A 27,902-nucleotide genomic window follows, 5' to 3' on the forward strand; every position below is an offset into this window, starting at 1 on the left:
TTGCCCAGAGTCACATAGCTGGGAAGTGTCTGAGGCCAGATTTGAACTGTAAGAATTGAAATAATTCTACCCAAATATATATTTTATAGTTTATTAGAAAGGGTAGACAGTCATTTCTATAAGTAAACTGACCACCTGGTTCCTAGCCTGCAAGTCCCTTCCTCCTTCCCTTTCACCTGCCTATTCTGTTCCCGACCTCTTCCTTCTTCCTTCTCTTCTTGGTTCTCCCCCCTCACAAGCCCAAAGCTTTGACTTTTATTGATGTACAAAAGGTAGAGGGACACAAACCTGGAGCAACTGTGTTATGTCAGGAATGTTCAAGCTACTCAGGAGGGGGAGGGAATGAACTTCCTTGACACAAAACCTAGGACCTTCCGTCTTTAGGCTTGGCTCTCAATCCACTGAGCTACCCAGCTGCCCCCCAAGCTCTGTGGTTTTAAGAGACTGAAGAAGTAGAAACAATGAACAGATCCTGGTCCTGGTATAGATATTATCAATTTCATATTATCTAAAGGTTGGGAGAAGATGATGAGTTTGAATTTGTGGCAGTGACTCATACAAGCAGGAATGTCTAGGAGACAGGTAGAGAGATTAGAATTTTGGAGTGAAATATTAGGATTGGATATAAAGATTTGGGATACTATGTAAAATGAAAGTTTTTCATATTTAAAACTTTTATTTTATACTAATATTTTGTGGAGAGACTGTATTCTATATAGAGATGGAGAACTGGGTTCCAAATAAAGAAGACATGGGTAGCAAGTTCCTTCTTTGACACATACTGGTCACATGCTTTCACCTGGATAAGTCATTTTAATTTGTCAGTGACTAAGGAAACTCCATAAACTTATAAATTGCTGAATAGTTGCTGATCATTGATGGAGGAAGTTTGCTTACTAGATGTCTATGCCAATTCAATTACAGGTTCAGTAAAAATAAATCATTATACGGGTTAACTATAATTTATCTCAGTCATTGGACATATATGTTAAAAGTTTGTTGTTATTGTTTGGTTGTATCTGTTTCATTAGACCAACCATCTGTGATTCCATTTGGGGCTTTCTAGGCAAAAATCCTGAAGTGGTCTGCCACTTCCTTCTCCAGGTCATTTTACAGATGAGGAACTGAAGCAAACAAGATTAAAGGACTTGCCCAGAGTCATACAGCTAATGAATATCTGAGGTCAGATTTGAACTCAGGAAAATGAGTCTCCCTGACTCTATCCCTGTCACTCTATCCATTTGGCTTCCTGCCTGGGTTATAACCAGTTTTTGCTATTGTAACTAGTGAATATATATTTTTATACAACTGACTGTTTCTAACATCTTTTAGAGTAGTGCCCTCATAGTAAGAACACTGGGATAAAAAGGATATGATCAGTTTTGTAACATTGTATATTGACAGAATGGTCTCCATAAAATATGTACCAATATCTTCCTTCTAGATCTAGCTCTCAATCCTTCCTTCCTTCTTTCCTTCCTTCCTTCCTTCCTTCCTTCCTTCCTTCCTTCCTTCCTTCCTTCCTTCCTTCCTTCCTTCCTTCCTTCCTTCCTTCCTTCCTTCCCCAGGTAATTTCTACCTCTGCATTACTTCATCGTTATTCTGTCTGTAACCACTCTACAAGCCTTACATTTACCTGTGAAATGACTGACCCACCTCCCCCTCTATTTTCTTTCTTTTTTTTAATGCTGACAACCTTAACTTGTCCAGGAATGAAGGATGAAAGTGTGGTAGCTATTCATGAGTGGATCCCTCAACTAATTGGCATGGAAGTGCTGATCTTTTCTGTTTCCAATCTACTCTGATTCATGTCTCCTCTAACTTGGCAAACTGGAGCTTACCATATTGGTGCAAGACTTTGCATTGACACCTTATTTTCTTTAGTCCTATTGCAGCTCAGAATTCCAAGTAGGGATCACAGACATTAGGTGACCACACCAGATTAAGTTAATTTCTTATTTGTATTTCCTGAATCTAGCACAGTGCCTGGCATTACTATTTAATGAAAGCTTATTGACTGATTACTTTCTCTCAGTATCCTTAGGCATCTAAGGCCATAAGATGCAACAATTGCCTGTTTTGATGGGCAGAATTTCCATACCAAAAGTTCTTTGAATTGATGAAGTCATAGTCTAGTTCAAAATGGGTTGTAAATATGGCACTTTTAAGTTTCTGCCTTTTATCAGTCACCTCAAATAATCATAAAATCAATAAATTTAGAATTAGAAGAGACCTTAGAGGACATGTGAACCTATCCTCTCATTTTACATATAAGAAAAGTGACTTGCCCAAGGTAATAAATAGTCAAATTTGAACCAAGGTCTTCTGATTCCAAATCTATTATTGATAAAAATTTAATTGTATTGGAGCTGTTTGGCTTGTTCATTTATTTCCTAAGGAATTATTATTCTCCTGTGACTATTTCTAGCAAAATTTTGTTTCTTGTTGACATTTCTAAATGGTTAATTTTTAGGGTGCTCATGGAGGACTTGGTATTCTTTACTATCCCTCATTCTATCATCTTTTCCATATATATTTTCTTGGCAAGAAAATGAAGTATTAGAAAAATCAAATGATTTTGCTCAAAATCAAGTACCTGTTAGATCAGAGCCTGACTAGTGATTTCTCTAAGCTTTATTCTGGGTAATAGGGACAATTTTTTTTTTTTTAGATTTGGACTTGGCTTATATCTCATTGTTAGTCTGGCTATGTCCAGGTACCATCTGACACTAAGAATAACCTTTGCCTTTTCTTTCCTGGCAGCCAAGTTCTTCAATAAACCAGTATATGATTTGGTATTATTTTGAATTTCTTGACATGGTGGCTCCTTCAAAGCTGGACTTTTCAAAGCAAGAATTTGGGATATTAATTTCCATTTTTTATTTTCTAAATAATAATGTTTATTTTTTAAATTAGGATTTACCATAGCTGAAGAAGGATTATAAGACAGTCTTCAGTTGAACCTATGAACATGTAGACTAAATTTGGAGCATGTAAACAATAACATTTTCCTACACTCTATTTTAAAAGTTCATTTTCGTGAGGGAAAGTAGGTGATTCAATAGATTGAGAGCCAGGCTTAGAGATGGGAATTCTTTATTTTAAATCTGGCCTCAGACATTTCCAGTCTTTACCATGCTTCTGCCTTGAAACCAATATACAGTATTGATTCTAAGATGGAAGATAAGGGTTTGGAGAAAAAAAGTTTTTTTGCACATTTGTTTTTGAACTTCTTTAGTAATTAAGAAGTAGTTATGAAAAAATCTAAAACCTAAATCTCGGAAGAAAATGCCATAATAAATATATGCCTGAATATGATATTAAGCCAGATTTATTTTGTTCAATGTGTTATTGTCCAGTTTATACAAAGAGCACATTTTTAGAAAATTGAATAAATAAATAAATTAGAAAACAACAATTCTACTTATGGAAGGACTGTAAGTTCTTTCTAATATGTTAATTATACAGAATTCTTTTCTTAATGAGTCATAGTTTACAAGCCCAATTTTAATTTTGTTGATGAACAGAAAAGCATATTGTTATAAACATTTTTTACTTCAAAATATTTATATGCATTGGCAAAGGAATCTTTGAAAGAGAAGTCTCTTAATATTGTCTAATATTCACATAAGTAAAAATAGCTTAAAATGAGAGGTACAGATAGTGTGATAGAATGCTTGTTTTGGTCTCAGAAGAGCTGTGCTCAAATCCTAGGTTAGAAAGACAGTGAGGTAGCACAGGGGTTGGAGTTCCAGACCTGGAGTTGAGAGGATGTGGGTTCAAATATGTCCACAGACATTTCCTAACTTTGTGATTGTGGGAAAGTCCCTTAACCCCAATTTCCTAGTCTCGCTCTTCTGCCTTCTAGATTAGCATTGTAACCTTTGTGAAGAAGTGTCAAAGAAGTCACTTATCTATTTTGGGTCCTAGTTTCATCATTTATAAAATAAAGGATCCTAATATGACCATGCTTTTGTGATAATCAAATTAGCAGGCTTTGTAAAGCATCTAATATCTGTTAGGTGCTGGGCATACAGAGAAAAAAATGAAGCATTTCTTGTCCTCAAGGAGTTTACAGTGATAGCAAGTTTAATTTGAAAAATTTTTTGTTGGGTTATATAACTTTTCTAATTTGAGGGAATTCACCAAAATTTTTTATGATGCATTAATAGAAAGTCCATTTGTTAGACCAGAGGCTATTATTTAAGTTTTTGTATGTCTTCTTTTCTGAGTAAGACTATAATGCCCCTTTTCTTTTTTCCCTTCTTCAATGCAACAACTGTGTCATAAGATTATATTATAGGAGAATTCCGGTGTTGTTCACCAACCCATGGGAGAAATGCCAATTAATACCATGGAATCCAAGCTTTCTTGAGCAAATATTAAGAACTTTTTCCAAGATATTTTGCCCAGCTCTTTAAAGTACTTATAGTCCAAAATGAAATTAAATGTCTTATGTTGGCTGTTAGAAATCACAAATGTGAACTAATCCACATTGTAGGTAGGAATAAATACTTATATAGATTTGTGTCCAGCTTTGTGGATGTTGTGCCCAACAAAAACCTGAATTTGTTGGCTTAATAAATTAAGGACTTGTGGGCAGCTGGGTGGAGTAGTGAATTGAGAGCCAGATCTACAGATGGGAGGCCTAGGTTCAAATCTGGCCTCAAGACACTTTCCAGCTGTGTGACCCTGAGCAAGTCACTTAACCCCCATTGCCTAGCCCTTACTGCTCTTATGCCTTGGAGCCAATACACAGTATTGACTCTTAAGATGGAAGGTAAGGGTTTAAAAAATTTTAATAAATTAAGGACTCGACATTATACCTAAAAATTCTTTAATTATCATATACCATTCTCTCATAGGTGTAAATAAAATTTTATTCTGTCCTTACTTTCATATCCAAATGAATGTATTCTTTCAATAATCAGGTATATCCCAGGACTAAATGACTTTTTCACTGTTTTGACTATAATGGAGGTAATTAGGTGGTACAGTAGATAGAACAGACAGGTACTTCCTTTGTGACTTTGAGTAAGTCACTTAACCACTGTCTGTCTCACTTTTCTTTTCTATAAAACTGGGATCTCCAAAGGTTGTTGTGAGGATAAATGAGATAATAACTGTAAAGTGCTTAGCATTGTGTCTGGCACATAGTAATTGATATATAAATATATATTGCTATTGTTTTTATCAGAGCAAAGATTGGATCATTAATTAGAAAAGGCAAAGAATATTTAATAGCTTCTACCACTCAACTCTAAATGTTGTCTTGAAGGTCCCTAATCACCCATAAATTTCTTTTTGACTTTTGTTTTTTATACTACAAAACATTTCTCATTGTGTGCCTCCCCTCCACAAAATATACTCAACTAAAGGGAAAAAAAGTTTAATAGAAACGTTCAATATTATGAATAATACGCAACATAGCATTCTACAACTATAGACCATGATCTTTTTTTTTTAACCTTTCCTTTCCATCCAAGAATCAATACCATGTATTGGTTCCAAGGCAAAAGAGTGGTAAGGGCTAGACAATGGGGGTTGGTCTTGACTAGGGTCACTTAGCAAGAAAGTGACCTAAATTGAATTTGAACTCAGAACTTCCTGTCTTTAGGTCTGGCTTTCAATCCACTGAGCCTCTAGACAATGACCTTTTGATAGAACAAAGAGTATTTCAAATAGGTCATCTGGAACCAACTTTAGTCATTGTTTTTGATCTAATAAAATCCTTGTTTAGAGGTAGAAGGCCACCTACTCCAACCTCCTCATGTTACAAATAAGGAAACTGGGGCTTAGAGAGTTAGACTGCTTTGTCCAATGTTACTTAGGTAGTGAGAGAGAAAGGAGTGTCTGAAGCTAGGTCTCCTGATGTCTAATCTGGTGTTCCATCTACTCTAATATGTTGCTGCTTCTTGTTTGTCTTTTAGTCTTGTTTCCATTTATATTATTGCCTTCTTTGTGGACATTCTTCTAAATCTGCTTCTTTGGCTCTTAAATCTTACCTTCTATGTTCTTTCCTTCCTTTTTTCCCCCTTCCTCCCTACCTCCTTCATTCATTTGTTCGTTCGTTCCTTCTTTCTCTCCCTCTCTCCCTCTCTCCCATGATGATATGCATTATAGAAGCCTGTGTCTCTACTTCAGAGCATACACAAGACTTCTGGATCTTTTTCCTTTTTCCTTTTTTCCTTTTACTTTCTATGTGGTTAAGAGGAGTTTTGCAGAGCTGGAACTGAGTGTGTATAACATAATAACTGGTCACGTCATGTTCTTTTTCTCTCTTTCCTGGGGACAATCAAGGTTTACATGCTGTAAGCCTTTGGATGGAGTGAGAGACCTCAGATCTTCTTTTTCTCACAGGGGTCAACAGTAACCCATGAACACATGACCCATCTATTTTTCTATATCTGTTATAGCTATTCTAGAAGTAAAGAAGTTTCAGGGCTATAGCATTGTGGTCTTTGAAAGGTAAAAGAACTAGCTGCATAGGTTCAGGAATTAGAGTCTATCCAGTGTGGCCTTGTGGCTTCAGGAACATGGTAGCTGAAACAAAGGGTTTTACTGCAAGGGAAGAGATTTGTCTAGTGGCTATGTTGAATTCAGAAGTAAAGTTAGTAGTGGCAAATGATTTGTAACAACTGCTTTAAATTTAAAACAAATAATAAGATGCTAAACCCTATGGAAGCAAGCTGGTAGAGGGAGAAAAAAGTGTCCCTAGCAGAAGGAAATAACTTCTGTTCCTGCTTTATCTTCTCAGTAAATATCCCTTGGTAAAAGTAAATTGTTGTTAATTGGTTAAATTATATTGGAACAGTAATCACTGGGTCAATCAATGCCAGAGGGGGGATAACTAAAAATATTGAGGAGAACAGATTGAAGGGGGGGGGTCCAGCCAATAGCATTAGAAAGTTATTGCAAAAACTCAAGAGTAGGAGTTTTCTAAGTGGGAGATGCAGTTGTCCTCTATGGATATAACTTGTCAGTGTGAATAGGAGTTGGGATAAGTACTCTCTCCATTTCTATTTAAGCTACATATGGATCTCATTCATGTTAAATATTATATCCTTTGTAGTTGTAAAGACCAGCTGTGGAGAGATTCTCTACCTGTGATGTTGGCTTTTTAGGAGTATTTACTAAAGCATCTTAATAAGAACAGTTGGCCCCATATATTCTCCTTAAAAGTCTGGAATCCAGGAAAAAGTAAGCTCAAACTTAAGAGGTCACATATAACAAAGGGATAGCTCTGAATTCCCAGAAGTCCCTTTGCTGGCATCCTTCAGGTGTTTCTCTTTAAATTTGGGGCAGTTTTTCGGGTGTCCTGGTAGTCTTAAATTTGTCTTTCCTCATCCAGTATGTCCTTGATTTCTGATGCAGATGCTGACACCAGCCTGTGTCTCAGGGATAATGATGCCAAGATGCTAATGGGAATATGGGAAGTCCAAAATTTTCTAAGACTTCAAAACTCAAGCTTCAAGGTCCTTCTTGGGACAAGGAGGGAAAGAGAAGGCCAAGGTGCTTTCCTTCCCTCATCTCCAGTCATTCCTCTTCAAGGGCTTGGCTGGAAGTTCCCTTATTTTGAGCTGCCAGTTACTTAACCCTCTTAGGTCTCAAACTGGCTTTTTGTTTTATAGAATAACCTATAATACATGACCAAGTTTCCTCAGTCTCTACAAATATATTTCCTATGCATGTCATTCCAGTTCACAGAATGACTTTCAATGACTTTCCTCAAATATTGTCCAGAATAAGTCCAGAATATTTTATGCACCCTCATCTGTTGAATAAAGTATGATAGAGGGACTAAATGATCAGTAATTCCAACTATTACATGCAAATGAATGTTCAGAAAAACAATTTAAAACTCTCATAACTAATTCAGGTCCAAAATGAAGACTTGTTTCTGAGAAAGGAGTAGATTCCCCCCCCTCCTGGAACTGACAATTCAATATGGGTTATACATGTATTATCACACAAAACATATTTCCATATTATTCATTTTTGAAAGTGGATAATTTTATAGAACCAAAACCCCCAAACATATACTCAAATAAGCAAGAAAATAATATATTTTCATCTGCATTTCTACTCCAACAATTCTTTCTCTGGAGGTGGAAAGCTTTGTCATAAGTCCTCAGAATTGTTTTGGATCATTATATTGCTGTTAATAGCAAAGTCTATCACATTTGGTCATTCCACAATATTGCAGTTACTGTTCTCTTGGTTCTGCTTATTTCACTCTGCAGCAGTTCATGAAGGTCCTTTCAGCTTTTTTTGAAATCATCCGGTTCATCATTCCTTATAGCACAGTAGTATTCTATTATCATCATATACCACAATTTGTTCAGCCATTCCCCAATTGAGAGTCATCCCTTTACTTTCCAATTATTACCACTACAAAAAGAGCAGCTGTAAATATTTTTGTACAAATAGGTCCTTTTCCATTTTTTTTTATCTTGTTGGGTTATAGACGAGTAGTGGTATTACTAGGTCAGAAGGTATGCTTTCTTTTATAACCCTTTCAGCATAGTTCCAAATTTCTGTCCAGAATGGTTGGATCAGTTGACAACTCTACCAGCAATGCATGTGTCCCAATTTTGCCATATCCATTCCAACATTTATAGTGTTTCTTTACTGTCATATTTTGGTCAATCTGATAGGTATGGGGTGGTACCTTAGAGTTGTTTTAATTTGCATTTCTCTAATCAAGAGAGATTTAGAACATTTTTTCATGTGATTATTAATAGCTTTAATTTCTTCCCCATAAAATTCCTTATTCATGTCTTTGATTATTTGTCAATTGGGGAATGACTTGTATTCTTATAAATTTGATTTAGTTCTTTATATATTTGAGAAATGAGAACTTCATCAGAGAAATTTGTTATAAAATCTTTTCCCAGTTTGTTGTTTCTCTTCAAATCTTGGTTGCATTGGTTTTGTTCATACAAAACCTTTAATTAAAATTATTCATTTTATATCTTGTAATGTCCAGTGGTAATTGGTAATGGTAAAACATCCTTGCTCATAAATTCTTCCCTTCTTATTTATTTTTAAACAGTCTTACCTTCTATCTTAGAATCAATATGATATTGGTTCTAAGGCAGAAGAGTGGCAATGAGAATTATATAACTTTCCAAGGTCACACAGCTAGGAAATCTGAGGTCAGATTTGAACCCAAGATCTCCCTTCTCCAGGCCTGGCTATCTACTGAACCACCCAATTGCCCCCAATTTATATTTTTATTTAGAGAAGTATTCATGGGGAAGACAATAACTTTTTTGGTTTAGATGTATAATGGTTAATGACTAATGACTCCTTTCTCCAATTCATTTTCCCTATCCATATGTAATTTAATTTAGAGTTTCATTCAGATGAGGCAATATAGTTTCTACATATAGGATATAAAACTGAACAAAAAAATGGCATTGCTTAGTAAGCAGGGCAAGCATTGGACTCCAAAGTGGTGGTGAAAGAATTATTAGCATTTCTCATAATTTTCTGTCATACCTTTGGCTAAAGTAAAGAGTTCATTCCACTCAAAAAGTTCTATATCCTGACTTAATCCAAAATACTGCCTGCTACTTTTAGCAAAATACAGCCTTTTAAAAGAGGGAGACTTTTTAAGTGGAAAAATGTGCTTATTACTTGTCATTCCAGAAGTGTGGAGGCTTCCTGGATCAATTATTACTAGCCCTTATTTAGAAATAAATCACCTCCTGTGCCATTAGTATTTGAAAGATTATCAGCCTTAAAGATTTATCTGAGGATTAACAAATTGGAGTGTATGCATTAGAAAGCTAGGCTTAGTACAGACCATGATTGTCCTGAAAATCATTTTCATTAGTGCTTTATTCAAAGATCCACAGAATTATATAACGCTTGACGTTTCAGGGGAATCCAGCAGGGCTTCTTTTTTGTTGGTGTTTTGTTTTGGCCATTTTCCCCTTGCAAAGTTATTTTTATAACTGTAGCTTATGATACGTAGTACACACTAAAAAACCCAGCAACTCACAGTACAGAGGAGATTACTAAAATTGCTGTTAGTGAACACTGCTTTTAATTTACACATCCTTGTGCTGATGTGCTGAGAGAGGAGACAGAGAGAAGAGATGAAGTATAAGAAATATATCACAATATTGGAAGCTGCAATTGGCATCACCCCACTTAACAAGAGAGAACTCCTTCCAGAGAGCCGGAGACATGTGAATCTTTGGCAGCGCCCAGGGTAAGCAAAATAGGTAAAGGGATTGAGAGAGGTGGCTAGTTGAATGATGACTAAACATGGATACCTAATGAATATCTCCTGGCAGTGGGTAGAAACATATAGAAAGTAGTGATATCTGTAATGCAGTTAATAAATGCTAAGTTTTTAATTGAGGAAAGTTGCATTTTCTTGTATAGTATAACTTTTTAGAATTAGAACCAAGTGATGAAACTTATGATGTGAAATTCCTTAATAGCTAAATCCATCAACTGAGTTAATGTAGAGTTATCTCAAAATAATTAAATTAAGGAATAGTTTTCCAGCCTAGATTTTTGTTAACTTTCAGGCTTTTAAAATCCAAAGTTCCAGTGATAGGTATCTGAGAAGAAAAACCCAATTTTGTGCAACTTAATATATTTTTGTTAAAACTATACTTGTTGTATACTATCATTTTTCTGATAAGTATTTCATTTCATTTATTCATTTTTTGTTTGTTTGTATTTTCGATTCTTCAATATAGAGAAATCCCAGTCTGGAAATTCTTTCCTCCAGTGCAGTTTTGCAACTCATGTGTAACTTTTACAGAGTTGTTTGGGGAATCATATATTTATGATTATGATCGGGAGGGGACCTTAGAGGGCATCTTATTCAATCTCTTTATTACACAAGGAAACTGAATCTCAGAGAATTAAGTGACTTCACTAAGATCTTTAGAAATGAAGTGACTTGCCCATGGTCAAACAGTTAGCATACATACTCAGGTTTTGAACCCAAATCTCTCTAAATGCAAAGCCCATCCTTTATTAATTGTGCTACATTGTCTTTTCTATTCTGTTAATTTAATAAAAAAATTTTTTTAATACTGTGTCCCTACTAAAACTTCTACTCATTCAATATGTGAGGATTGTGGTGTTTAAAAAAACCCCTTTCTTTGTATCCCCAGTGGTAAGTACAGTAATAATAGTATAGTGCATGTTTAATAAATGCTATTGACCTAATTGTAGAATATCTTCTTAACTTTTCTTTAAATACCCCCATTTTAGCCTTTTCAATATTGATCACTTGATAAATATCTTTATTTAAATTCTTTATATTTTTATAATACTAAATAAGATATTCAGTGATGCTTACAGAAGAGTCCACTATATTTTTCTTTGTAACAGAAGATATTTTTTAATTGTGAAAAAAACTGGAAATTTTATAGAACTCTTGATGGGTGTTTTAGAATGGTTTACATAATTCTTTTCCATTGCTTCTTCAAAAAAATGATAAATATACAAACATATCACATAAATGTATATGTATATATTTGGTATATTTACCAGCTACATGAGAATTAGTTTGTTAGGTGGGCAGCTCTCAAGTATCTTGGAGAAGGAATATGACTGTAGATTTAATAGACTATACATCCATATCTTTCAGGCATTTGGGTTAGTGGTAGTTGGTCAAAGCTTCCATTGGTAGTTAGAGTATGTTGTCTGAACACTGATGCAAGGATGTTGAGGGTTGGGTTGGTGGCTATGCTATGGAACTCTGTCTAGGGAGACATTCTGTTAAAGGTAGACTAGAGAATTTCTATACTGTAGACTAGAAAATGGAGATATGGTATAGGAATGGCCTTGAAGATCTCTTCCATTGTATGTACATAGCTCTAAGGATTTTCTATCATTGCTATTTATATTTTATAACATAAGTCAATATTCAAAACCTTTGGGACTAGTGCCTTTCTGCTTCTCATTTATTTGGTTTTAATAATAACACATCAATAACTCATACATAAATGCTTTAAAGTTTACAAATTTATCTGTAAACAATGGTATATTTGTAGTATTCCTTTGTATGCTATGTGACCAAGGACTAGATATGCAAGATTGGTATTGTATATAATGCCATAATGGCTAGATTATTGTTGTTCTGGTAAATTTGTAGACATTTTTATGCCAATGTATGTTCAGTCAGTAAGTTTTAAGAAATATTTTTAAATTTCTTGTTTAATAGTTACATTAATATCCCATATACAGATGGAATAGTGTTAATTGCACCAGTGAGGGAACTGAGAACTTGTGCTTCTCCACAAGTTTTTGCAAAAATTTCTGCTTTTGATAACCCTGGACCATATTTTCTCACCTGCAGATTACTTTAAAAAATTGTCAGTTCTCTTATTCCTCAGAGATTGTCCCTAACTTTTCTAGTTTGCTGTATGAAAGAACTTATTTTTAAAAGAATTACCTAGTCTAGAGCCCTTTGGGTAATGATGATTTATTTTACAAATTATTGACCTACCAACCTCTTAAGCTCCTTCCCTTTCTTGGAACAAGTACATAAAGCAATGGTGAGAGATGCTGTAAACTGAAACTTTACCCAGCACTGAAACTAGACCCAAGAGAGATGAAATGCTGATGGATAACTTTAAATTAATTTTAAAAAACCCAAGAATAATTTCAAGGAAAAATATTAGGTTTTGAGCAAATACTTTTTTACGTCAAGGTCCAAAGTATAATGAAATTCATTTTGATTTGCTAGGTATTTATTTCTCTTTGAAAGGAATAATAAAAATTATTTATGTGTTGGGTTGTTAATCCCATTGACCTCCCTTTGGCTGTCCAGATGGTTTTGGTTTAGTTTATGCCTAAATTTCCTGCTGCTTCCTGGAACAGGGAAACATGTACCCAGCCTGTAAAAATAAAACACTATCTTTTTCTACATTCCATTTCATTGTTAAGGGTGTATTGACAGAAATACCACAGAACCTCTTTGTCCAGTAACTACAAAGGTATACCCAATACTAACTAGAAAAAAACACCATTCTTTATCACCACATATAGTTTAAAAAATCCCCAATAAACCCTTATTTTCTGTTTTAGAATAGATACGAGGTATCACTTCCAAGGCAGAAAAGTGGTAAGGCCTAGGCAATTGGGGTTAAGTGACTTTCCCAGGGTCTTATAGCAAGAAGTATTTGAGGCCAGATTTAAGCCCAGGACCTCCCATCTATAGGGTAGGTTCTCTATTCATTGAGCCACCTGGTTGTCACTACCTTTAGTTTTTATTCTGCCCAACAAAAGGCTAAAATGATGCATGCAGAAATAAGCATGACATTTGTGGTTCTTAAAAAACATACATATTAGTGAAACCTTATTTATTTTTAAAACTAATTTAATAATTTATAATTTTATAATAATAATTTTTAAAAGCCTTATCTTCTGTTTTAGAATCAATACTGTTTTGATTCTAAGGCAGAAGAGTAGTAAGGGCTAGGTAACAGGGGTTAAATGACTTGCTCAGGGTCTCACACAGCCAGGATATATCTGAGGTCAGTTTTGAACTTAGGACCTCTAGATCTCTAGGCCTGGCTCTCAATCCCCTGAGATACTTAGCTGCTCTCAAATTAGTGTAACTTAAGAAAAAACAAACAGGACCATGCTTCTGACTTATAAATTTCTTTAAGAGAGAAAGAACAACATTGGCTATGTTCTAATAAATATTAGGAATCAAACAAGTAAGAATAAACTTGAATTAATATCCCAAATCTTAACTGGATAAATCACTTTAAATAATGATTTGCTTTTCATTTCTGTTTCTCAATGTTATCTGTTGCTTTTTTTAAACTAAAGGGTTAATTTTGCATTGACAGTTTATTTCTTAGGAATTCTCTGATTATAGCTTGCTACATGGTTTTTAAATTTTCTTTCTTTTTCTAAGATAAAATACATTTGTTTCCCAAGATGCAACATATCACCCCATCTTATGGTTTATCATTACCATAAATTCAGATCTGGAAGTGGTTTTAGAGGCTATCAGGTCTAATCCCTTCATTTTATAATGAGGAAACTGATGGACAGAGAAATTAAGTGACTTCTTCAGAGTCACATAGCTAATAAATAGTTATGTAGATTAATGTATCTTGTTTCACTTAAATTCCTTTTTCTTTATAAGCTTCCAGGATCTCCATGCTAATGACTTTTCTTTCACACTGTAAATGACTAAATTTGATTTATTTTTCAGGGAGAGAAATACTACTTTGTTGTCATCTCCTTGTGAGTGGGATTGGCAACCCAATTGTATCTCCAGGAACAAATATTCTACAAGACATCATAGACTTGAGCCTACTGACAGCCTGCCTTCCCAGGTATTTGTTAATATGTGTCTCTTTTAAAGTTTTACCTTTTGTTTTGACATCACAAGTTCGTTTCATCTATCTCTCTTCTTCCTAGTGTTACCCAAATAATCCTTCCCTTTGTAAAAAAGAGAAACAATTAAACAACTTCAATTGATGAAGTAGACACAATATATGCAAACATTGCACACCTATAGTCTTATATCTCTTTACCTAAAGGAGTAAGGTAGATTATGACTCCTTATCTCTTCTGGGAGCTACAACTGATTATTATAATTACTCATTCTTCATTTTTTCAAATGTGTCATTTAAGCTTAATTCATTTGCCATCTAACATCCACCAAAAAAAAAAAACCAACCCCTACCATTCTGGAAGGCAATTTGGAACTATGCCCACAGGGCTTTAAAAGATTGCCTGTCCTTTGATCTAGCAATATCAGTGCTGGGTTTGTACCCCAAGGAGATAATAAGGAAAAATACATGTACAAAAATATTTATAGTCACACTCTTTGTGGTGGCAAAAAATTCAAAAATGAGGGGGTGTCCATCAATTGGGGAATGGCTGAAAATGGCTGTGGTATCTGACGGTGATGGAATACTATTGTGCTGAAAGGAATGATGAACTGGAGGAATTCCATGTGAACTGGAAAGACCTCCAGGAATTGACGCAGAGTGAAATGAGCAGAACCAGGAGAACATTATATACAGAAAATGAAACATTGTGGCACAATCAAATGTAATGGACTTTTTTACTAGCAGCAATGCAATGATCCAGGACAATTCTGAGAGACTTATGAGAAAGAACTCTATCCACATCCAGAGAAACAATTGTGGGAGCAGAAATGCAGAAGAAAACATATGATTGATCATGTAGTTTGATGGGAATATGATTGTGGATTTTGATTTTAAATGATCACTCTTTTGCAAATATTAAGAATATGGAAATAGGTTTTGAACAATGATACATGTATAACCCAGTGTAATTGCTCATCAGCTCGGGGAATGGGGAGGAAAAGAACATGAATCATGTAACCATGGGAAAATAATCTAAATAAATTAGATAATTAAAAATAAAAACTACAAATTTTGCCTGGCATGGTAGGTTGCTAGTGCCTGCTTTTGATTTTGGTGATAAAATAGTTTAGCAAAATGTAGTCAAATTTAATTATATATCATTCACATACACAAAAAAGAAAATTTCTTCCTGGAACTAAGGTCTAAACTATCAGTGAATTGGTTTTTCATAGATAATCAGTTGTTTGTTGAGTATCTACTCTGTATTTGTCACTCTAAATTCCACCCTCCCAACCCCCACCAACCTGGTTGTTAGTGATCTCCCATTCTTCTAGTAAAATAACCTTATATTTATTACTTTGTATATACTTTGAATATATTTAGCTGTGTATTGTTGTATCCCTTCCTTCCCACAGTAGAATGTAAGCTTCTTAAAGACATGTACTGTTTCATTTTTCGTCTCTGTATCCTCAATATCTTGTACTGTGCCTGGGATATAGTAAATTATCAATAAATGCTTTTTGCATTAAATTCAACTGAGTACTTTGTATCCTAGAGTATCATTGTATCCTAGAGTAAATCATTAACTGGGGAGACCATGAAGAAAGGTATTTTAGTGCCTAGAGTTGGAAGTCATTTTGCCTTCTTTCTAGGAACCCCAGAAAATGGCACAGTCATTTTTCAACCTGGCCATCTTTATTATTAAACTTGTACTTCGAATTACAGCTAGGCGTTAACACCATCATCTTAGCTCTTGTGGATTAAGCTTTTAAAAAGGCTTGTGGATTAAGCTTTTAAAAAGGCTAGCAACAATCAACATTATCCATATTGCTGGTTCCTCTCAAATAGGAATGAAATGAGGTTTACAACATATTAAATCTATTTTCAGCTGGTTTTTGGATTATTCTCATTTCATTCTTTGTCTCTAGGCACATGACTAGCTAGAATGAGGCCAAATCCCCCCCACCCCTGCCCTTTTTTTATAAACCAGGTCCATTTCAGTTCTTAGTTCTTCTCTAAGAATCTAAATGGATGCCAGATAGACATGAAAACTGCTTCACAACTGAACTGTGGCTAAGGCACCACTTCAGCATTTATTAAATGCCTGCTCTGTACAGATATTTTGTGCTAGGAATTGAAGAGATTTGAAATTGAGATAAAACATAGTCCTTGGCAATTTGGAGTTTTGAATAGAGTAAGGGGAAACGAAACACAGATAATGCTAATGTAGTGTACAATATTACATTATATTTGATTGTATCTGACAGAAGCATGGGAAAAAATGTTTGTGAAGTCTGAAGGGGAAAGTTATTGCCCCAAGGGGAATTGGAAAAGGTTTAATGGAGAAGGTAGCATCTGCTGAGAACATCCCATTCAATTGGGGCATTTTGGTCATTGAAGGGGAAAGGATCCATGTGTTCCCTCTGAATCACCTTTGTCATGTTTTTCAACTAGATTGCCCTTTAACCCCAAGCAATGTAGAAGAAACTATCAGGTATATATCCTCATATAGTTTTGGCTTCCATTTTTAGGAGATTTAGTTATACCGACTTTTATTAAAGTCAATCAGAAGTTACCCTGTATATTAAAGTAAGATTAGTAGGGGAAGTAAAATATTAGAAATGAATCAGTCAATCACCAAGCCTCATTTACATGCTTATTAATATGTAAGGCACTGTAAGCACCGGAAATAGAAAAACAATCCTTGCTCTCAAAAAGTTCATATGAGGAAGGCAACAGGTAGAAAAATAGGACAATACCAGTTATCTTACATAGTAAAATGAAGCTAGTCTTAAAAGGAAGCCTCAAATAAAACAAGGTTCTGGAATCCCTTTAATGTTGACTTTTCCATTTGAATAAATAAGATATCTTTTACTGATTCCTAGGATTTTAAAATTAGAAGTAGGTCCTCTAAATTTTCTACTCTGGAAAAAATTTACTTTATTATCTATGCAAAATTGATGTGTAAATCAATGAGCTATTTAAAGAACTTTGAAATTAATTAAAGAAAAGTGCCATGATGGTGGTTTCTCTCTCTCTCTCTCTCTCTCTCTCTCTCTCACACACACACACACACACACACACACACACACACACACACTACACAAAATTTTAGATCAATAATTAAAAGTGGGGGGCAGCTGGGTGACTCAGTGGATTGAAAGCCAGGCCCAGAGACGGGAGGATCTGGGCTCAAATCTGGCCTCAGACACTTCCTAGCTGTGTGGCAAGTCATTTAATCCCCATTGCCTAGCCTTTACTACTCTTCTGTCTTGGAATCACACAGTATTGATTCCAAGATGGAAGGTAAGAGTTTAAAAAAGTAGTTAAAATTGAAATTGCACATTAAGGTAGGAATGTGCTACAGCTTTCTTTTCCACTGACTAATCAAAGTGTTTGTCTGCCTGAACTTAACAGTGCACATTCATTTGGCATTATTTTAGACCTTGAGCTTCATGGCAGACTTGGCCTAATTGTTGCCCATGTGGGTAAGTTGTCAGTCCTGGAACTAACTAGAACTGGAATGAAAACTAAAATCTTAACCCATACATTTAGGAACCAATGAGAGTACTGAATTTGCCAACAAGAGAGCCCCAGCTGCATGGGCAGAAACTCACTGAAGAAACAAAAAGAGACAGCTTATATAGGTTTGAATTTAGGCAAGAGATATATTAGATATGGGGTACCTCAGGATTGGACAGGCCTGTTGCTAAGCTTGTAATAGGAAAGGCTCTTCTAAAGTTTAACTATTTTTTGTATCCCCACTCTAATAAATAGGACTGTTGTTTCAGTTGAAGAAAGGGTTGTAGACAGGGTGGTAGTTGCAATACAGACAGGGTGAGGGTGAGATAGAAGAACTATAGACAAAATGCAGTTGCTTTACCTTTCTTGGCTTCACATACCAAATAATTGTAGTTTTAGATGGGCCGTCTGCATATTTCTTCAAGTTTCTATTGCCAAATAATTACTATATATATTCATCCCTTAGCTGTTCTTAATTAGAGCCAAAATAGACATGCTCTCTTCCTATTGCTAGTCATCCTAGCAAAACAGACAAATGTTAACACAAGAAAACTTTTGCCATGAGAAACTTGGGTTTTCTTAAGGCACTGAATGAGTAAATTAATTTAGGTAGAATTGGCATTTTTATTATATTAGCTCAGTCTACCCATGAGCAATTAATGTTTTTCCAATTATTTAGATCTATTTTTATTTGTGAGGAAAATGTTTTATAATTGTGTTCATGCAATTCCTGTGTTTGTCTTGGGCGATAGAATCCCAAATATTTTATATTGTCTAGAGTGATTTTCAATCTTTCTAACTCTTGCTGCTGATTTTTTTTTTTTGGAAATTATCTAGAAGTGCTAATGATTTATGTGGATTTATTTTATATCCTGCAACTTTGCTAAAGCTATTAATTATTTACATTAGTTTTTAGTTGATTTTCTAGGATTCTCTCAGTATACCATCATGTCCTCAAATAGTGATGGTTTAGTTACCTCATGGCTTAGTTTAATTCCTTTGATTACTTTTTCTTCTCTAATTGCTACAGGAAACATTTTTAGTGCATTATTAAATAATAGTGGCAACAATGGGCATCCTTGCTTTAGTACTGATCTTATTGCAAAGGCTTCTAACTTATTTTGGGTTTTCTTCAGGAAGGATAAATGGAAAATAAAAGTCATCATTATTATTGTCATTGTAATGCTTTTCATGGAGGAAAATATATTGTTTATGTTACTTTTCAAATTATCATAAATATGGTTGTAAGTGCTAAGAGAAGCTAGTAACCTAGGAATTATGTAGCAAATAAAACCTTCATGATCTCAATGAAGAATAATGTGTCCTGTTACCTTGTGATTTGCTTATCATCTGTAAGGCTAATTTTCACTTGTTATTAAATGTTATAGAAAAATTGTTTTGAATTCTTACCCTAGTCACTTTGTGGGGATCTGAAATTTAGCTTTACTGGGCTCCACAGAATCACAGAATATGAGAATTGGAGGGGACCTAATCCAACCTGTTCATAAAAGGAATTCCCACTGACAATGAGTCCTCTAGCTTCTACTTAAAGATTTCCACAGAGGGGGGCTCTGCCATGTCTTAAGGTAGTCCATTCTACTTTGATCAAATTTCAATTTTTAGGAAGTTATTCCTGAAATACAGTTTATATGGGCTTTCTTTGCAACTCCCACTTATTGTTCCTGGTACTATCTTCAGGGGCCAAATCGAAAAAATGTAATTAATCCTTCTTCCATATAACAGTCCTTCAAATACTTGAAGATAGCTACTGAATCATCTTTTGTTCAGGCAAAACAAACACAATTCCACTCATCATATGAAATGGACTCAAGACCCTTCACCATCCTATGTACCCTTCTCTGGACATGCTCCACTTTTTCAATGCCCAAGGAAGATGCCCACTTTCTTCTTTTAACAATATTAATGAATAATAGTAGTATGCATTGTGCTTCAAGGTTTTCTAAAGACTTTATATATTATTCTTTTGATAAGTACAACAACCTTGTGAAGAAGGTGCTATTATTATCCCTATTTACAGGTAAGAAGCTGAGAGTATGATGGGTTTAGTGAGAGGATTTGCACTCATGTCAGGCCTTACTCCATTTCTAGAGCTTTATCCATTACTCCACATTGTCTTCCATTTAAGAAATGGAACATTTTCAAAAGTTCTCAAAACTTCTTTATGGCATGCAGGGGAATCATAGGTACTTGAAAATATGCCAATAGGACATAAGCCCTAGAAGTATCCACTAAGCTGGAAAGGCCTTATTGGTTCCAAGGCCAAAGAGCAGGGTTAAGTGACTTGTCCACGGTCACACAGCTAGGACATGTCTGAAGCCCTATTTCAATGCAGGACCTCCCATCTCTACCAAGCATTAACTCTAAAATGTACTATGCATCTATCATTATCTGCTATGATATAATATGATATTCCATTATTATCTAAGGACTCACCTGGCCCAGAATCACAATTCTGACATCCTGACTTGAGCATGACTTGGATTTAAGTGAGGCAGAGTTGCCCAAAGCCATGGGTCCCACTGTCTCTTCCAGAGTCATCCAAGGCCAGTGGCAAGACAAAAGACCCCCTGTACTGAGTTGAGTTGTTGGGAGAAAATAAACAAGAATTGTGGTATTACTGAATCAAAAGATATGCATTCTTTTATAACTCTTTGGGCGTAATTCTTAATTGCCCTCCAGAATGGTTGGATCAGTTCACAACTCCACCAGCAATGCATGTGTCCCAATTTTGCCATATCCCTTCCAACATTTATCATTTTCCTTTACTGTTATATTGGCCAATTTGATAGGTGTGGGGTGGTCTTCAGAGTTGTTTTAATTTCTGTTTTTCTAATCAAGAGGGATTTAGGACATTTTTTCATATGATTATTGATTTCTTCCCTTGAAAATTCCTTGTTCATACCCTTTGACCATTTGTGAATTGGGAATGACTTGTATTCTTAATGACTTAATTCCCTATTGTAAAAAATAGACTCGAATACAGGACTACAATCCCCACAAGCCTTTGCTCCACTTCCCCAGAATGCCTTGTAATCTCACCAGGGCCAAGATCGAGAAGGTATTTAAACTGATTCAAAGGCTTTTGAGACGCGGGGACTTCGGTTTTGGGGCAGGCGTGGCTTTTTTTCATAATGTAGGAAATATATAGAATTGCTGGTGATATATGTAGGATTATTTTGTATCCTGCAACTTTGCCAAGTTATTTATTATTTCTTTTTTTAAAATTTTATTTCTTTTTAAAATTTCCTTTAATTATTTATTTATTTTTATTTTATTTTATTTTTCTGGTTACAATACTAACTTTATTTTCCTCCCTCCCCTCCACCCACCCTTCCAGTAGCCCACACGCAATTTCATTGGGTATCACTTGTGTCCTTGATCAGAACCTATTTCCATGTTGTTGGTATTTGCATTAGGATGTTCATTTAGAGTCTACATCCCCAACCATATCCCTTCAACCCATGTATTCAAGCAGTTGTTTTCCTTCGGTGTTTTTACTCCCACAGTGTTTCCTCAGAATGTGGATAGTGATTTTTCTCGTAGATTCCTCCAAGTTGTTCAGGATCACTGCATTGCCACTACTGGAGAAGTCCATTATATTTGATTGTAACACAGTGTATCCATATCTGTGTACAATGTTTTCCTGGTTCTGCTTCTCTCACACTGCATCAATTCCTCGAGATTGTTCCAGTCCCCATGGAATTCCTCCAGTTTATTATTATTTATTCCTTTGAGCACAATAGTATTCCATCACCAACATATACTACAATTTGTTCAGCCATTCCCCAATTGAAGGGCATCCCCTCATTTTCCATTCTTTTGCTACCACAAAGAGCGCAGCTATGAATATTTTTGTACAAGTCTTTTTCCTTATTATCTCTTTGAGGTACAAACCCAGCAGTGCTATGGCCTTTTAGGCATAGTTCCAAATTGCCCTCCAGAATGGTTGGATCAATTCACAACTCCACCAGCAATGCATTAATGTTCAAACTTTGCCACATCCCCTCCAGCATTCATTACTTTCCTTTGCTGTCATGTTAGCCAATCTGCTAGGTGAGGTGATTTGTGATTGTGAGGTGATACCTCAGAGTTGTTTTGATTTGCATCCCTCTGATTATAAGAGATATAGAACACTTTTTCGTGTGCTTATCAATAGTTTTCATTTCTTTATCTGAAAATTACCTATTCATGTCCCTTACCCATTTATCAATTGGAGAATGGCTTGGTTGTTTTTTTTTTGTACAATTGATTTAGCTCTTTGTAAATTTGAGTAATTAGACCTTTGTCAGTGGTTTTTGTTATGAATATTTTTCCCAATTCATTGCTTCCCTTCTAATTTTGGTTGCATTTTTTGTTGGTAAAAAAAACTTTAAAATTTAATATTATCAAAATTATTTATTTTACATTTTTGTGATTTTTTTCCTTGCTTGGTCTTAAAATCTTTCCTTTCCCAAAGATCTGACATGTATAATATTCTGTGTTCACCAGATTTACTTATAGTTTCTTTCTTTATATTCAAGTCATTCACCCATTCTGAGTTTATCTTGGTGTAGGGTATGAGATGTTGATCCAAACCTAATCTCTCCCATACTATCTTCCAATTTTCCCAGCAGTTTTTATCAAATAGTGGATTTTGGTCCCAAAAGCTGGGATCTTTGGGCTTATCTTGGACTGCCTTGCTGAAGTCACGTACCTCAAGTCTATTCCACTGGTCCTCCTTTTTGTCTTTTAGCCAGTACCAAATTGTTTTGATGACCACTGCTTTATAGTATAGTTTGATATCTGGGACTGCAAGGTCGCCTTCCTTTGCATTTTTTTTCCATTATTTCCCTGGATATCCTTGATCTTTTGTTCTTCAAATGAACTTGATTATTTTATTTTTTTTTGTAATTCAGTAAAAAGGTTTTTTTGAAAGTTTGATGGGTATAGAACTAAATAAGTAAATTAATTTGGGCAGGATTGTCAATTTTATTATGTTAGCTAGTCCTACCCATGAGCAGTTGATGTTTTTCCAATTGTTTTAGATCTAGTTTTAATTGTGTAAAGAGTGTTTTGTAGTTGTGTTCATATAGTTCCTGTGTTTGTCTCAGCAGATAGATTCCTAAGTATTTTATATTGTCTAGGGTGATTTTAGTGCCATACCCATTGAACTTCCATAAAACTTTTATGATGATTTTAAATGGAATTTCTCTTTCTAATTCTTGCTGCTGAGATATGTTGGAAATATAAAGAAATGCTGATGATTTATGTGGGTTTATTTTGTATCCTGCAACTTTGCTACAGTTGTTGATTATTTCCACTGAATTTTTAGTTGATTCTCTAGGATTCTTTAAGTAGACCATCATATGTCTATTTTAATACTTTCAATTAATTTCTTTTTCTTCTCTAATTGCTACTGTTAATGTTTCTAGTACAATGTTAAATAATAGAGGTGATAATGGACATCCTTGTTTCACTCCTGATCTTATGGGGAATGCATCTAGTTTATCCCCATTGCAGATGATGTTGGCTGATGGTTTTAGATAAATACTGTTTATTATTTTTAGGAAAGGCTCTTCTATTCCTATACTTTCTAGTGTTTTCAATAGGAATGAGTGTGGTATTTTGTCAAAGGCTTTTTCTGCATTTTCTGCATTGAGATAATCATGTGATTTTTGTTGGTTTGCTTTTTCATATGGTCAATTATTTGTATGGTTTTCCTAATATTTAACCATCCTTGTATTCCTGGTATAAATCCCACCTGATCATAATGAATAATCCTCATGATGACTTGCTAGATCTTTTTGCTAGTATTATATTTAAGATTTTTCATCTATGTTCATTAAGGAAATTGGCCTATAGTTTTCTTTCTCTGTTTTTGACCTGCCTGGCTTTGGAATCAGTACCATATTTGTGTCATAGAAGGAATTTGGTAGAATTCCTTCTTTGCTTATTATGTCAAATAATTTGTATGGTATTGGGATTAGTTGTTTTCTTTAAATGTTTGATAGAAAAATGCTATCTAGTTTGGAAAAATAGTTTTCAATGATTGCCTAAATTTCCTTTTCATTAGAGGTGAGGTCTCTTTTTTCATCTTTGATACTGTTAATTTGGTTTTCTTTTTTCCTTTTTTTTATTAGATTGACCAGTACTTTTTTTGTTTCATTTGTTTTTTCAAAATACCAGCTTCTAGTCTTATTTATTAATTCAATAGTTCTTTCACTTTTGATTTTATTAATTTATCCCTTAATTTTTAGGATCTCTAATTTAGTTTTCATCTGGGGATTTTTAATTTGTTCCCTTTTAAGTTTTTTGATTCGCATGTCCGATTTGTTGACCTCTGCCCTCCCTAATTTGTTAATATATGAAGTCAAGGATATTAATTTCCCCCTGAGTACTGCTTTGGCTGTATACCATGGATTTTGAAAGGATGTCTCATTATTGTCATTTTCTTCAATGAAATTATTGTTTCTATGATTTGTTCTTCAATCGATTTGGAGACTCATTATTTATCTTGCAATTTATTTTTGATTTGGCTCTCCATGTACCCTTACTAATTATTATTTTTATTGCATTATAATCTGAAAAGGTTGTATTTATTATTTCTGCCCTTTTGCATTTTTTTTGCCATGATTTTATGCCCTAGTACACGGTCTATCTTTGTGAATGTGCCATATATTACTGAAAAGGTGTATTCCTTTTTGTCCCTATTTATTTTTCTCCATATGTCTATTAACTAATTTTTCTAAGATTTCATTCACTTCTCTTACCTCTTTCTTATTTATTTTTTGTTTTGTTTTATCTATATTTGATCTATGATATTTGAATTATTTCTTTCTTGGATAATTACATTATTTTCTCCTTGGCCTAGGAGCTCTTTACCTTGACTATAACATTCCTGGGGGTTGTCATTTGAGTATTTTATTGCAGGAGGTGATTTTCTTTTCTTCACTGAATTTTTTTTGCCTCTTTTCCCAATAGGTCAGTTCTGTTTTTAACTCTTTTTTTAATTGGATTTTTTGTCCCTCTTTTTCCAATTGACCAATTTAGCTCTTTAAACTGTTATTTTCTTCTCACATTACTTTCATTTCCCTTACCAATTTTTTAATCTATTTTATTTGTGTGTGTGTTTTTTTTAACCCTTACCTTCCATCTTGGAATCAGTACTGTGTATTGGTTTCAAGGCAGTAGAGTTGTAAGGGCTAGGCAATGGGGGTCAAGTGACTTGCCCAGGACCATACAGATGGGAAGTGTCTGAGGCCAGATTTGAATTCTCTAGGCCTGGCTCTCAATCCACTGAGCCACCCAGCTGCCTCCCTCATTTGATTTTTGCATTTCTTTTTTATTTCTTCCGGAGGTTGAGACCAATTCCAATTTTTCTTAGAAGTTTTGCATGTGGTTGCTTGGATCTTACAGTTCTCTCTTGATTCTGTGCCTTGCTCTTTTTCTTCATAGAAATTTTCTATGTTTAGGTGTCTTTTGCTCTTTGCTCATTTTCCCAGTCTTTTTTTGTCTGTGTACTGGCAGTTTTACAAGCTGTTGATTCTGTCTCCTGTGCTGATGGCTTACAGGACTCAACACTGAACATTTTTGTCCTGGGGCTAGGTTCTTCACTGCAGGGCAGGTTTAAAGTGCCAAGCAGTAGAGATTTCTGGGCCCTGCTGCAGGGTGGTGTCAGTACTTAGGACCTCAAGGTGTGGTTGTAGGGTGTGGGGTGCTCTGTTGTTGACATAGGTAGGGTCCTGGGATTGTGCCCATGTTTGGAACTTGGTGCAGTAGGTAGGGTGGTTGTTCAGAACTTCTCTGTTTGCAGTTTTACTTTCAGTTCCTCCTCATCCCAAAATGGGATCATAAAGAGCTGGACATGATGGAAATGATGAAATAACAATCAATGCTTTCAATGATTTTGTTTGTTTTTTTGTTTCTTCCTGTATAAAAGGAAGGGTTTGGGGCCCGCTAGGTGGCTCAATTGTTAGAAAGCCAGGCCTGAAAAGAGGTGACACTGGGTTCAGATCTGGCCTCAGACAATTTCTAATGGTGTGGCCCTAGGCAAGTCACTTAACCCAGTTGCCTAGCCCTTACCATTCTTCTGCCTTTGAACCAACACTAAGTATTTATTCTAAAGCAGAAAGTAAGGGTTTTTAAAAAAATAAGTACAATGAAGAAATTGAACTAATGATATCTATGATCTAATCTAGTCCTTAATTTGATTAAATGTTGACAAGAAAGGAACAGAAGGAAAAAGGACAAAGCTTAGCCTAAGCAAAGAGATTTTTTAAAATGTCCTTCCTCCTTTCTTTACCGAGATAGAAGACTAGGGATATGAAGCATTGTGTATACTATCAGATTTGACTGTTATATTGGTTTGCTGAACTGATCTTTCTTTTCTTCCACTTAAAAAAATGTTTTTAAAAGATGGTTCTTTGGGTCAGGGAGGGATATAGCCAGAAACGAAAGTGACAGAAAAACAAAATATAGCAACAAACATTTAAGAATTTTTAAATAGATCTGGATGGATTGAAGAGGTAAAAATCAATATTATTTAAGAAAAGATTTTTTTTGGGTCCTATGGAGAGTGAAAGTTACTCAAAAGCATTATGCCTGGTTGACTGGGGGAGTAGCCATATATGTAGTTAACACATTTTTGGAAAAAGATAAGTTTGGTTTTGGACATGTGGTGTCTACTTAATCTGATTCTATTTTTAGCATTTGGTCAACCACAATGGAGGGTTGGTACCCTGGGAGTTGGGGATGTGAATTGGGGAGAAACAAGTGAATAAACAGGAAACTTTTTTTTTAGGTTGAGATGGGAGTTTGGAGGCAACTGATCCAGTCTTCTAGGCAGCGGTTCCACTCCTGGTCAGAGAGCTCTGCCATACAGCAAAGTAGCCACTGACAGCCTTTCTTACTCTGGGACTCAGCCCGGTGGGGGTAGTGTACTACTAGCCATGCCCATTCCTTCCTGACCATTTCTCATGAGATTAAGGGTCTGAACACCATGTCCAGATAACATTAAAAAAAATACACACAGTGTTTGTTGTAGTCTTGGCTTAAGTCATACAATAAGACTTTTTACCTGGCTCAACCTGTTTTGAACCTTGATTAACATTCCATCTGGCAGTCATTATTCTTTCTACTGCATTACTATAATACTTAGGCAGTGAGACTGAGTTTACTCTTGCAGCGCACAGGCACACTACACTAGCTGATTGAGTTTCCAGAGGAAAAAAGTTCTATCTTTCACATAGGGGCCCAGGGACATCTGGGGAGTCAGGGATTTCTTTTTTCTCTTTTAAATCTTTTTCTTCCATCTTAAAATTGATACAAGGTACTAGTTCCAAGGCAAAAGAGTAGTGAGGGTTGGACAATTGGAGTGAAGTGCCAAGTGCTCAGGGTCACACAGCTAGGAAGTATCCAAGATCAAATTTGAACCCAGGAACTTCTGTCTCCAGGCCTGGCTCTCAATCCACTAAGTCATCTAGCTGCCCCAGGGATATCTTTCTTAATGCCATCAGCCTTCAATTAATCTCCATTGATTAGGTTTACAAAGAATATTTACAGTAAATATATGAAAAGAACTGAAGTTATATGGCATTTCTTTGGAATGATGACTCCCTTTGGTCCCCACAGATTCTGGGGGGAAGTGAACTTAAAGGATATGCATGAAGTATTAAGCACTCCACATTCATTCACAAATTTGATGTAACCAATGGATGGGACTCCTCTTCTACAATGGGGGCCAATCAAGCAGGTCACCCCTTAGGGCCTCAGCTCCTGGGCTAACCTGTTTCCTCACTTGTGCTTGGCCTTCTACAAATCTTGGTATGGCCTCTATCTCCTGGAATTCTCCTGCTTGCTCCTGGGTCACAGCCATTTCCAGGACTCTTCATCTAAAAGCAGGAAGAATAGATAAAATAAAGACAGAAACAATAGCAGGACCAAACCCTTAAAACCCACAAGTCCTTGCTTCATTTGAACATAGCCAGGCAGGAAGGATGAAACTCCTTGGCTGGTTAGTGACCTTTATTAAGCATTCTTAATCCTTCT

General features: G+C 35.3%; 1 protein-coding gene across 4 annotated transcripts in view; it reads left to right on the forward strand.

Annotated features, from left to right (window-relative positions):
• TJP2 (tight junction protein 2) overlaps positions 1–27,902 on the forward strand; it is a 155,976-nt gene that overhangs the window by 15,046 nt on the left and 113,028 nt on the right. For 2 of the 4 annotated variants that reach the window (XM_007498575.3, XM_007498576.3), the window contains exons 1-2: positions 9,926–10,222; positions 14,207–14,330. In XM_007498575.3, coding sequence (XP_007498637.1) covers positions 10,107–10,222; positions 14,207–14,330 — 240 coding nt within the window. In that variant the 5' untranslated portion in view covers positions 9,926–10,106. Of the gene's footprint in view, positions 1–9,924; positions 10,223–14,206; positions 14,331–27,902 lie in introns of those variants that run through there. The other 2 variants (XM_007498574.3, XM_056806235.1) reach the window with 2 other exon arrangements.

Source organism: Monodelphis domestica, chromosome 7, assembly GCF_027887165.1.
Source record: "Monodelphis domestica isolate mMonDom1 chromosome 7, mMonDom1.pri, whole genome shotgun sequence".
In the NCBI taxonomy this organism is placed as follows: domain Eukaryota; kingdom Metazoa; phylum Chordata; class Mammalia; order Didelphimorphia; family Didelphidae; genus Monodelphis; species Monodelphis domestica.